Source organism: Pseudophryne corroboree, chromosome 11 (genome assembly GCF_028390025.1).
Source record: "Pseudophryne corroboree isolate aPseCor3 chromosome 11, aPseCor3.hap2, whole genome shotgun sequence".
Taxonomy (NCBI): domain Eukaryota; kingdom Metazoa; phylum Chordata; class Amphibia; order Anura; family Myobatrachidae; genus Pseudophryne; species Pseudophryne corroboree.
This window is the reverse complement of record NC_086454.1, coordinates 304192940-304206311: the sequence shown is the minus strand read 5'-3', so window position 1 is coordinate 304206311 and position 13372 is coordinate 304192940. Positions and strand designations below refer to the sequence as shown.

Sequence of the window (13372 nt, the reverse complement as noted above, 5' to 3'; positions counted from 1 at the left end):
TTGGGTTTGAAGGACCTGTAGTCTGTCGTAATAACATGCAAGGTCATCTCCTTGCTTTCTAGAGCCCTGCGCAGCATCTAGAACCGTGTCGGTAACTTCTCACGCTACAATCACTGCAGTAACCCACATTGCCCATAGAGCAGCATATGACATATACACCCACAACAGAGCTGACGCTTTGATTCCATGGCTGCCACCTATCGCAGTTAGCTAGTGCCTGAGCACACAGGACACTTGCCACCTGCCAATATTTTCCTCCATTATCCGAAGACCCTGCTCAGAAGCTGCGATTACTTATTATACATGCAATGACTTTGCAACAAATTTGATCTCAAAACGGCCTAATTTTGGGACATAAAAAATTGATTTTAAAAAGGTTAAAGTAGTAGTCTCTGCTTAAATAGCAAAATGGTTAATAAGTTAGTGGACTACAAAAACTAAGCAAGAGGTTTCTGAGCGGTCTTATGATTATATATAATCTAGCAAACGTGTGAATGGCCAAGATATTTACCTATACCGCATATCCTTACTGTTTAATCCATTACTAGTGTTCTAACTATTACTAATAAATAGTGGAGTCTATTATCCCTTAGTATTCATGCCACTATGCCAGTCTTACTACCTTTCCCTTTCTGTTCCCCATAAACTCTGAACTAATGCAGATTAACAAGTAAACAAAATTAATACCACAACGCAGAAATGTTGTAAGCGGAGGCTAGACTAAAACACAACCTATCAATTCACTAGGAACTAGTGACCATAAACTAAAAGTACCCACCGGGTGTAGACAGTCAATCAGTACCAGACCATAGTAACAAAAAAAAAAAATTACTGGACAAACCGTTTGGGGGAGGAAAACAAACTTCCATAAACCCCATTGTATATATGCTCCAGTGTCCCCTAGTGGATGAAGGAGAAATTACAGACATTCAGGGACCACTCTATATATTATTTTAAAAAGAAAACCAATTAAAACCAGCGATTGATTTTCCAGTGCATAGAGCCTTTGCCTACAACTCTCAGTTACTTTCAGCTTTATGACCTGTTGGCCTTCTACTTTGATTTAACCCTGGTCAGCCTTAGCTCTTATATGCCACCATTAGCCCTAGCACTTGTTAAATATGTGTGTGTGTGTGTGTGTGTGTGTGTGTGTGTGTGTGTGTGTGTGTGTGTGTGTGTGTGTGTGTGTGTGGAGGGGGGAGAGTCTAGGGGTCACTTTAGGGCAAATGACAGGTGCTTTGAGGTAAATGGGGTTCGTAATGTCATTTTGGCAATATTCTGAAGGCTTTGGTGTTGTAAGGGGTATTTTGTGGTGAGTAGGGGCTTGAGTGCCTACCCAAGGGTATGTGGAGTTGATGCAGTCCAATGTGTGGGCATTGTGAATGATAGCAACCTGTACCAGGCTGCCCATTACCGATGATAACCATAGCTTGTATGTAATGTCCTGTGGACAAATACCTTCCCGCTACCGGAACACAGTGGATGCAGCAATTGTATTCAGCCTATAAACTCACTAACACCCAGTGACGTAATTGCAGGAGACACAACCCAGCTGCCCTCACTGGGTGCAGGCGGAAGCAACAACATTGACTGCATTCTAGAAACATAGAGTTGTTATTCTCAAATATCTACTAGAAACTGTTGTGTTAGAAGACTAGAGAGCAAGCTTCAGTCAATCCGGCATATAAAGCCAGCTAACGCACTTATCACTCAGAGGACGTATGTGTGACAAGTTACTAGTGTTCAGATTATAGTAACGGGACAAAAAAAAAAACCCAAACCATATATGATGAATCCTAGTGGTAAAGAGGCATATTTCTGCCATAATACTTTGGCTGGAGTACGCTGCACAGGAGACAACTAAGTGTTCCTTTCAAAGTCTACAGAAAATATAATCTACAAGATCTGATCATATAAATATTGGCTTCCGAGCAGTATAATCCAGCCGCTACCGATCTTTGCAGAGACTTGCAGCAAAGATGAGGAAAGTGCTTTGCCAACTGAAGTAGAGAAGATACCATATAAAAATGCAATGTATGTAAAACGAACAAAAACAGGGGCAAATGCAAAACCATGAGAACCAAACATTGAATGGGGTTATATCATACACATGTAAACAATTGGTGGGAGAGGGGTGGTGGTTCTGTTGTATATTTATACACATTAACGAAAAATCTAGTTTGTTATGATTTATTAAAACTGTAATTAATGTGCTGACTGGCCGGCTAATATGGATGGTAAAAATAAATAAATTCATGTCAAGTTCTTATGGTCGGTACAAGGCGGTTTTAAAGCAAGCAGGAGAAAATGTCACTGGTTCTTACCTGTTGCAATATATTCCCATAGTGCTTTGCTGAATTACCCATAAAAATCATTCACTGATAAAACAGCTGCCCCTTGTGCCTCCCACAATTAAATCACTAACTGCAATAGAACATGCAGAAGATACCAGCTTTGTTTACCAAATAACTAAATTAAAGTCCATGGCATTAATAATATTAAAAAATAATCTAAAACAAAGTAAAATGGCAGATCTGCATTAATACCCCATATGCCAAGGTCTACAAGCACATCCAGAGACCAAGGGGTTTAAAGGAGTGAATGCACAGTGAAAAATAACTGGATGGTAAAAACAGATAACAAAAGGTTGCTGCTAGAGCATTTGCAAATAATATATATATATATATATATAAAAGTGACTGTTAATACAGTGCATAAATCCTCCAAGCACCTCCTAGTGGCACATCCTGAACCTTTCTAGGCACTTGGAAATAACCAAAAATGCTTTGTTTGTCCCATGTGATCGCCACAGTACCACCCACCGCGTGTAGTTGCCCCAACTTTTAAACGGACGACCAATCCCTACCCGCATTTCCCTTGCTGCAAGTTTGCTTGGGGTAAGGCAAGGGATTCTCTGGAAGAGTTGGATGGACACAGATTTATATACCCATCCACAAAAGCATCCCAGAGGAAATAAGAGGGGTAAAAGCACAAGAGGAGTGGACAGTCTGCTGCTCTTCCTTTCTAGCCAACTTACAGTCGCAAGCCTTCCTTCTCCAGACAAAGGAGCACTTTCTTGTTTCAGCATAAGATCCAACGCCCAAGCACCCTCTCCCACCATCCGCAGGGTCAGCCACATGATGTAAAACGCAAGAGAAGAGTTTCTGTGTACAGCTACAACAGGACAATGCCGTCAAATAATAAACTTATATCTGACCCTGAAGAGATGGACTGCAAACTGTGTAAGTGCTTACGGGTGCAGAAATTAGAGGGCCATTAGCCACTTTTCCGCACTTGCGGGGCTTATCAGGTGGACTATTTCAAGGCAAGGTTCCCCGGAGGGGGCGCGCAACACTTGAGACAAGCTAGTTTGCCTGCCTCATTCCACGACGAAACCTATAGTATTCTCTGTCAGAGCAGCCTTTGTATCACAAGTCCAATATACTTTGTTATTATTTGGTCATTTACATAAATGTTGTGTAATAGTTTGCTTCATAAGCGGATTAGGCCTCATTCTCCGTCAGGGAAGAATTAGCTAACACAGTGTCCGGCTGCCGGGTCATCCTGTCCAGTTCCTCCTGGACATTGGTCAGTACGGGCTTCTGTCCTGTGCGGGGGAGGAAACACATCAGTCAGGAAAGGCAGAAGAGCAGGACTTTGTTAAGGTTTATTAGCACCAAAATGCTGATCTGGATAAGTAGGCCTTTGAGAATGTTTTCATGTTACACATGCAGAAGAGTTTATTGTCCAATCACTAGCCCTAAACACACTAAAGATTGACTGAGTTTTTACATACAGTATACTGTTATGAAGATAAAGCGTCAGACTAATAATACCGCCACTCAAACTATTAATGTAATAGTCTGCGAGATGATGGCATTGGCCAGGTTCCTGGGAGTCTGACAGTTTATTTAAAAGCAGCAATAGTTTCAAATGCAGATGGTTTGGACTTCTAATCTATTGCCGCTTTAAAACAGACTTGCCGAAATCTCACAGACTATTCTACCCCTACACGTTACAAACATTATTTTCAAAACACCTTCTTCCTTTTATAATTTATTTCTCACAGGAAAGCTGCCGTTAAGAAAAGTCACTGTAAGATGTAAGTAGCGTAAAAATAGAAATGATCGATTACTTCTACAGTAACGGAACAAAGAAAGCGGATTCACTAAGACAATATGTGGTAACCATAGGTGTAGAGTGGAGATAGAACAGCAGGCGGTCAGCTTATGCGAGTAAAATGTATGCTTTTGGGTCTCTGCTACCTTAATTGTTTAAAGCAATAATGGGTCGGTAACAAATATATCATTTTACTGGAAAAAATATATATATATATATAATTATACTGAACTGTTACAAAATTAAGATTTTAAGATCTAGAAAGGAAAAATCAAAATCAATCTAATTTTTCTAATCTGAAGCTGTGCCGACAAAACACAAAAAAAAAAAAATGGGGGAGGAACTTGGACTGCAAAGTCATTTCAAACACAGAGGTGCTGCCATGCTGAGACTTGTAGTACCATGCAAATGCACACTCTAAGCACTATGAATACAGATAGTCACACTAATTATAGATGGGTACATATTTTTGGCCATGAACCTCATTTATACCCCATGTTAATTCAGAAAGATAATTCTTTTTACTATACGTATCCTCAGTGCACAGAGTGTGCATCTGCATTTTCTTTTTCCTGCAACTGAAGTGTTTCTAATAGAAGGTTACCCTCTAGCACAAGGTTATGAGGGTAGCGTTTTTATATCAGAGAAGGCAGTGTCTGAAGGCCAGGCAAACAGTAGCCTATGAATAGGATAGGCAGCGGCTCAGCGATGCTGCTGGTTCCCATTAAAGTGACCCACTAAATGCTGGCTCAATCGACAAACCAAACTTCCATGTGCAGAGGTCACAGTATATAACACTTTGTAACAAAACTGCATGGTAATATCAGGGTTACACTGAACAGTGCATTTTTCACTCCAGCTTCATCTCCGGAAATTTACATATTTGGGTTTAGTGATTCCTTGGATATGTAACATCATAAGTGCAGCAGGGAGTTAATGTTCTGGTTACCTGACTTCTTGCCCGAGTTCGGTGCAGACCCTGGCCCCCCTGGACTACCAGGAGATCCCGTCTTTTTACTCAGCAGACTATTAAAGAAACTGGCCAGTACGCCCTCACTGGCTGCGGCATCTGTAACGGGGAATGACACAATGATTAAATCACCAGCATGTAACAACGACTCTGTGGAAAAGGGAGTCTGTGTGTTATATATCATCTGGCAGAAGCAAGAAGCCAGGAAAGGCTCTTGAAAGCTGGTTCACGCTGATCTGATGTAAATGCGCTTTAGAGATTAATATGTTTTAAAGAAGCCTTACACAGTAATGTGTCTTAAGGCTTTAAAGCACTTTGAAACTATTTTTAATGCGCATTCATTTCAATATGGCAACTACACTAATTGCACAAAAAGAATTGAATCAAACCTTATATTCCAAGCACAGATACAGAAACACACATTAGGGCCCCACTTACTGACACCTGACAGTATGTTCTTGGACTGTGGAGGGTAACTAAAGCACGCAAAGGAAAGCCTTGTAAATATGGAGAGAACATACAAACTCTACCCAAAGAGTATCTTGTTCAGAATCAAACAAAATGTAAACAATACTTTAATGTGTTTTTCATGTGCATTTAGCTTGGATTACTGTACAAGTCATCAAGATTTCAGAATACAATGGGGGTGCATTATACTGGACCATTAACAGTGATGTGTTATATCTGTAATGTTTCCCAAGTCTTAAACCACTTTTCATAATCCTCTGTAAATGAGATTTGTTTCACAGCTAACGAAGTTAAGGTATTTTAAGTGTCAGCCTGTGATGCTGAGATTTTCCTCTGACTTACCAGAATGGTATAGAAGGGACTTATTGCACAACACTTACTCTTAATATTGGGATCCGGTTTCTTGACAGCCGCCATGGGCGAGGAGCTGGGCACAGCGGTGGTACCAGTACGGCCAGGAGTTCGAGGGGAACCTGTTGGAGCTCTGGCTGGAGACTCCTGAATGACAAACAAACACGTCTTAGTTCTTGTTGACAGAAATTGTACTTGGTGGTTGAGTGTACTGTGGGACAATTCCCAGCAACCAGGAGAAATAGACCATATATCAGCAGATAGCTGGACCACATACAGATTATGCCAAATTATCTTTAAATGGTTTGTCTACACATTTTACCTATTCAATGTCCATTCCCAGAGTACTTAGATAGGCCTCATTGCATCTAAACACACCCTAGCTCTCACCAGTACAGGGGCTACTCATAGGTCCTGGCAAGAGGCTAGGACAGAGTTCTGGAGTCTACCTTGCTGGTTCTCTTTAAGGACTCATGATAGTAGGTCATATTGCTCAAGGTGCAATCACCGTATTGCACACTATGATGAGCTACAAGTGTCCTCCAGTCTGGACCATGGGTATAAGCTACTTACAACGTGTGTCTAATATTAAGATTCTCTGGAGATGACATAGGATAAGCTAAAATAACCGAGGTGTAAGAACAGTTTACGATGGATGGAGCTTCACAAATGCATGGATGGGAGCTTCACTGGCTGAATAGCGACTTTGTATTAATGTTTAGGTCTCCGTCTCACACGCAGCAGCTTGTGACCAACACACTGCTATGTTCTCAGGCTACTGGGCTGTGCTGGCAGATTCCCATGAACACATAAGAGATGGGAGGATGCCATCACTACACAAGGACGACTAGCCTGGAGCCTCAGACCAAAAATTACCAGGGGAAGGGTAGAGATGTATAAAAAAAAAAAAAAAAAAATTATATATATATATATATATATATATATATATATATATATATATATATATATATATATATATATATATATATATATATATATCTCTCTCTATCTCTCTCTATCTATATATATCTCCACACACATACATATATATTTTTTTTTTTTTACAGGTTGAGTATCCCTTACCCAAAATTCTAAATCACACATCGTTGGTTCCCTTACTGAGACATGTGGTTGGGGTATAGATATAGATATATATATATATATATCTATATCACACATACATATACATATACTCCTTGCTAGATTTCACTTCCAAGATATAATCCGTCCTAAATGCTGAGGCAGGACTGTCAATCCTCTCTCACCTCTCCACATCTGCAAATCCCTACCACTGCCCTCCGACAATTACCTCCAGAATCCAATTCATGTTCTCAACATGTGCCACTAGCCCTACCCATCTTAGCACTGTCCTCTCCCTCAGACTGTAAGCTGTAATGGACCCATCTACCCAGTCTCATGTCTGCGCCTCCTTTATCTGGCGCTGCGGAACTTTGTGGCACCTTACAAACCACGAGGATGTTCGGGAGTTTGTAAAAATAGGAATTGATACCTACCGGTAATTCCTTTTCTCCTAATCTGTAGGGGATAATGGGATGGTCAGAGTACCATCGGGTATAAATGGGGTCCATTGGAGCTATGGCACTTAAAAATTTCTTCAGTTTACTGGCTCCTCCCCTCTATGCCCCTCCTGCAGACTCGGTCTAGGAAAACTGTGCCCAAGGAGACGGACATACTTTGTGAGGAGGAAAATAGATAAGAAAAAAGTGGTGAGATACAAACCAGCACACAACATAAAAGAGGATAGCCACGCTAACCACAACTTGAAACTAGAGAAAGCAACAGCAGACCCAACCAAGAAATACAACAATGCTTGCAGGAAATTAACGACGCACAGTAGCGGGCGCCCAGTATCCCCTAAAGACTAGGAGAAAAGGAATTACCGGTAGGTATCAAATTCCTATTTTCTGTAACGTCCTAGTGGATACTGGGATGGTCTTAGTACCATGGGGATGTCCCAAAGCTCCCAGACCGGGTGGGAGAGTTCTGAGACTCCTGCAAAACAGAGCTACCAAACTAAAGGTCCTCTGTCGCTAAGGTATCAAACTTGTAAAACTTTACAAACGTGTTCGAACCAGACCAAGTAGATGCTCTGCATATCTGCAAAGCCGAGACACCACGGGCAGCCGCCCAGGAAGAACCCCTCGACCCTGTGGAGTGTGCCTGAATAGAACTCGGCAGCGGCAATGCTGCCGAAGAGTAAGCCTGTTGGATTGTAATCCGGATCCAACGAGCAATGGACATCCAAACTTCGTAGCAGTACATCCAATATTCATAATGTCATAGAGAACAAAAAGGGAATCAGATTTCCAATGACAAGCTGTTCTCTTGACATAAATCTTCAAAGCTCGAACAACGTCAAAGGATTTTGAAGAAACTGACGTGTCAGACAATACAGGAACCACTATCGGCTGATTGATGTGAAATGCCGTCACCACCTTAGGTAGAAACTGTGAGCGAGTCCTAAGCACCGCTCTATCATCGGGAAACATCAGGTAAGGGCTCTTACAGGATAAGGCCCCCAATTCCAAGACACGCCTCGCTGAGGCCATGGCCAATGACATGACAGTCTTCCAAGTCAAAATTTTCAAGTCCACCAGGTGTAAAAGGTTCAAACCATTCTGCCGAAAGGTCAGGACCAAATTGAGATCCCACGGTGCCATGGGAGGTACAAAGAGTGGTTGAATAGGAAGGACACCTTTTAGGAATGTCTGGACTTCCGGGATAACAGCTAACTGCTTCTGGAAGAAAATAGACAAGGGCAAGATCTGAACCTTAATGGAGCCTAAACGAAGGCCCCTATCCACACCTGCTTGCAGAAACAGCAAGAACCTACCCAGATGAAAATCTACAGTGGAGTACTGTCGACCTTCACACCATGAGACATACTTCTTCCAAATGCAGTGGTAATGCTTAGATGTGACCACCTTCCGAGCCTGGACCATAGTAGAGAGATAACTTTGGAGGGAAGCCCTTTCTGGGCTAATATCTCCCTTTCAACAAGCCGTCAAACGTAGCCGCGGTAAGTCTGAAAGATTAACAGTACTTGCAGAAGATCCCTTTGAAGCGGCAGAGGCCAGGGCTCTTTGAGGGACATGGCCAGGAGGGTCCACATACCAGGCACGGCGATGCCAACACGGAGCAATCAGAATTGCCTGAACGCGTTTCCTTTTTAGTCTCTTTAGGACCCTGGGAATGAGAGGAATCGGAGGGAACAGATAGACGAACTGGTAAATCCACGGTGCCGTCAGAGCGTCCACCGCTGCAGCCTGTGGATCCCTCGTCCTGGAGCAGTAGTGCCGCAGCTTATTGTTGGGACGGGAAGCCATCATGTTTATCAGGGGGCAGCCCCACCATTGAACCAACTGTTGGAACACCTGTGGGTGAAGGCTCCACTCCCTGGGTGCAGATCGTGTCTGCTGAGGAAGTCTGCTTCCCAATTGTCCACTCCTGGAATGAAGATGGCAGACAAGGCACTGGCGTTGCGTTCTGCCCAGAGGAGTATCCTGGACACCTCTAGCATTGCATCCCTGCTTCTTTTTCCGCCTTGTTTATGTATGCCACTGCCGTGGCGTTGTCCGACTGGACCTGTATGGCCCGATGTTGGAGGAGAGAAGCAGCTTGGGCATTGTAAATCGCTCTGAGTTCGAGAATGTTTATTGGAAGAGATTCCCCTGAAGTGACCACCGTCCTTGAAACGAAGCCCCCTGGGTTATAGCACCCCAACTGCAGAAGCACGCAACCATTAAGAATCCAGGTCTGAATTCCGAAATGTCGACGCTCCACTAGGTGGGAGGTCTGCAACCACCATAACAGGGAAATCCGTGCTTTTGGTGAAAGGGATATATATCCTCTGGTGCAAGTGCAGGTGTGACCCTGACCATTTGTCCAGCAGATCCCGCTGGAACGGACGGGCATGGAACCTTCCATACTGAATTGCCTCGTAAGAGGCTACCATCTTGCCCAGCAGGCGGATGCAGAGATGCACCAAGATTTTTGTAGGTTTCAGAACGGAGCGCTCCATCGACTGAATAGTCAAGGCTTTGTCCATAGGAAGGAACACCTTCTGAGACACCGTGTCCAGGATCATCTTCAAGAACTGAAGCCTCTGCGATGGTTCCAGGTGCGACTTCTGTAGATTGAGAATCCACCTGTGATCCGTCAGTAGCCGTGTAGTCAGTGCGATGCTTTTTAACAACCGAGCCTCGGATACCGCTTTTATGAGAAGATCGTCCAAATATGGAACGATGTTCACACCGATCACGCGAAGTTGTAGCATCATCTCCGCTATCACTTTTAAGAACACCCGTGGTGCTGTGGAGAGGCCAAAGGGCCAGGCCCGAAACTGGAAGTGTGTATCCTGCAGTGCAAACCTGAGGTAAGCCTGATGAGGTGGCAATATCGGGATGTGAAGGTACGCGTCCTTGATATCCAGGGGTACCAGGAATTCCCCTTCTTCCAGGCCTGAGATCACCGCTCTCAGGGATTCCATCTTGAACTTGAATACCTGTAAGAAAGGGTTTAGAGAATTGAGGTTCAGAATAGGTCGTACCGTACCGAACTGTACGGTTTCGGTACCACAAACAGGCTGGAATAGAAGCCCTTGTTTCTGAGTACAGGGGGGACTGGAACAATAACCAGTGTTTGTTGCAGCCGTTGGACGGCCTCCAGCAAGGCAACTTGTGATGCAGATGAAGCTGGCAAGCCTGATTTGAAGAATCTGTGAGGTGGGAGCTCTTGAAACTCCAACCGGTATCCCTGGGAGATTAGGTTTCTCACCCAAGGATCCCGGCAGGATTTCGCCCAAATATGACTGAAATACTCGAGGCGAGCACCCACCTGAAATTCTCTGAAGCTGGGGCCTACCGTCACGTGGAGGGCTTGGCAGAGGTAGAGCCTGAACCCTGTTCCAGGGAACCAGTGGCCGCCTGTCAGCATGGTTTACCTCGATTACCTCAGGCAGCATTAGAAGCACCTCTGGCTCTGCTCTTGAATCTGGCCACACGAAAGGACTGCAGAGAGGGGCCTGGATAAGCACGCCTAGCAGGATGAGCCACAGACGGCAGATAGGTGAAATCCACTTGTTTAATTTCTCACCAAACAAAGCTTCCTCCGTAAAGGGGATATTATAAATGCCCTTCTTGGAATAAGCGTCCGCTGTCGCAGCCACCGAGCCCTGCGCGCCGAAACAGCCATAGCCGTAGAGCGTGAAATGATAATGTCGATCTCCTTTATAGCCTCACTCATGAAGTTAGCTGAATCCTGTGTAAGATGCAGGAGTGTTAGAAGCTCATCCTGAGGCATGGTGTCAAACCCTCTATGACATTATCGGTCCATTTAACAATGGCCCTTGTGATCCAACCACAAGCAATTGTGGGTCTCTGGGCGACCCCCACTGCCGTCTAAATGGATAGATTTGAGGGTAGTTTCGATCTTGCTATCTGCAGGGTCCTTTAAGGAGATAGCACCAGGTACAGGCAGCACATGGGAGAGTGTGCGTTTCTGTGAAACTGGCAGGGGGGTTGGGAAGCACGTCTGAGGTCTGCAGTGTGAACTAGAAAATCATCCATAGATTTCTTAAACAACTGCCTTTCATGCTTGGGCGTAGACAGTTCAGTGATGATATCAGTAATCATTCCCTTAATGGAGTCCAGCCAGGCTGGCTTCTGAGAACGGTTTCCCTGAGAAGGGATGCACAAGAGAGATCCCCCTGGGGTAGGGGAAAACTGTGTTACAGGACTGACATGTAGCTTTGTTCCCAGGCATACTGAACAGCAGAGCATATACACAGGAATAGGTTAAATATCACAGTTACTCAGACAGCCCTGCAAGGATTGAGACAGAGAGGAGAAGCCAGCAAACTCTGCCACTAAGCTAAAGCAGTGCTTTGTTGGGCAGTAGCTATAACCATATATAAGGTATAATAGCTGTATTACATATAAATCACCCCCCCCCCCCCTTCTACAAACCCCCTTGGTACCAATTGCAGGTGCAGTGGAGGGTCCTTGGAGGAGCAGCATTTTCCTGCATGCAGCCTGGAGTGTGATGCAGCAGGAAATGGCGCCTGGAGCTGCTGGTCCCGCTCTCCGGGAAGCCCCGCCCCCTCAATGGCGCACAGTGTTCCCTATTATTGTTATACTGGCAAATGTCTCTAAAGTGTAGAAAATGGCGTTAAAACCCCTTTCATATGATAGCGCCAGTGTGGGTGCCTGTAGCGGGCAGCGCCACGTGCCAGCCGTGCCCTTATGCTGCCAGTTGAACCGGGGACCAGCTAACCGGGACTCCGGTTTAGTACTCACCACTCTAGCGTCTTTAGCTCTGTTAGGGTTGGCGGCATGCTAATGGAGTGCGCGCACACCCTCTGTGTATGCGAAACACCACCTCAGGAGCTATGTCCTGTCAGCGGGAATTACGAACCATTAACCCTTCAAGAAGTTGGTCCAGTCCCCTCCCTAAGTCCCACGACACAGGCAGACTGGTGCCAACCAGTGCTGCCTAAAAATAATAAACTAACAAAGTTTGAAGAAAACTCTCTGGAGCTCCAGAGGAATGCACCCTGCTCCATGAACACATTTTTCTAAACTGAGTCTGCAGGAGGGGAACAGAGGAGAGGACCAAGCACACTGAAGAAATTTTAAAGTGCCAAGGCTCCAATAGACCCCATCTATACCCCATGGTACTAAGGCCATCCCAGTATTCCCCAGGACGTTAGAGAAAGCACCAAAGCACTAAAAACACCGCAACCAGTCGTAGGTTTGCTTGCATTAAACTTGAGATGCTAACTTATAAAGCAGTAACTAGCTGATGACTGGTTAATAGGAGTTACTGGACAATTAGACCTTACTCACTGTCAAAGGACACGTGTCCAGCAGCTGGAAATGTGTATAACTTCTGGGCTGTGAAATGCCACCACAGTAGAAAACACGTTGCCAAGACAATGCATATAGCAAACCGAGACAGGACTGTTCATCCAGTGGCCCTAAAGAAAATTTCTGTGGTCCTAGCAGCATTTAACCTTCTATACTCTTTTCTAACACTTACCTGTATAAATGGAGCAGCAAGCACTCAATACTACAGCTAAACACATGGAGAGACACTTAAAGAAATAGCATCCAGCACCTTTCACTGGAATTCTCAGTCATGGCCAGTTGTACTCACCGAGGCTCTTGTAGGAGTGGCCGGCTGCTTGGCTAAGTAAGACTGTCCAGAAAGGGGGGGGGGGGGGAAGAAAAAAAAAAGGGGGGTTATAAATTATCATTTGGCTAATTGGTAATACATATAAATACATATAAAATACAATTTGCTCCAGTAAAACATAAGAAATCTATTGCATTCAAATGTATGTATGCAGAAGCAAAAATACCTCGACAGAGAATAATAAAAAAAAAAAAAAAAAAAAAAAAAAAAAGAGGATTTTGGTACTTACCGATAAATCCATTTCTCTGA

At 44.2% G+C, this 13372-nt stretch overlaps 1 protein-coding gene across 1 annotated transcript; it reads right to left on the bottom strand.

Moving 5' to 3' along the window:
* Positions 1-1124: 1124 nt before the first annotated feature.
* DYNC1LI2 (dynein cytoplasmic 1 light intermediate chain 2) lies at positions 1125-13126 on the bottom strand. The gene is made up of 4 exons (XM_063945556.1): positions 13085-13126; positions 5938-6055; positions 5069-5188; positions 1125-3607 (listed from the first exon to the last, which is right to left on the bottom strand). Exons 2-4 carry the CDS (start codon positions 5972-5974, stop codon positions 3504-3506), a joined length of 261 nt encoding a protein of 86 aa, XP_063801626.1. The 5' UTR covers positions 5975-6055; positions 13085-13126; the 3' UTR covers positions 1125-3503.
* Between the last annotated feature and the right edge of the window lie 246 nt (positions 13127-13372).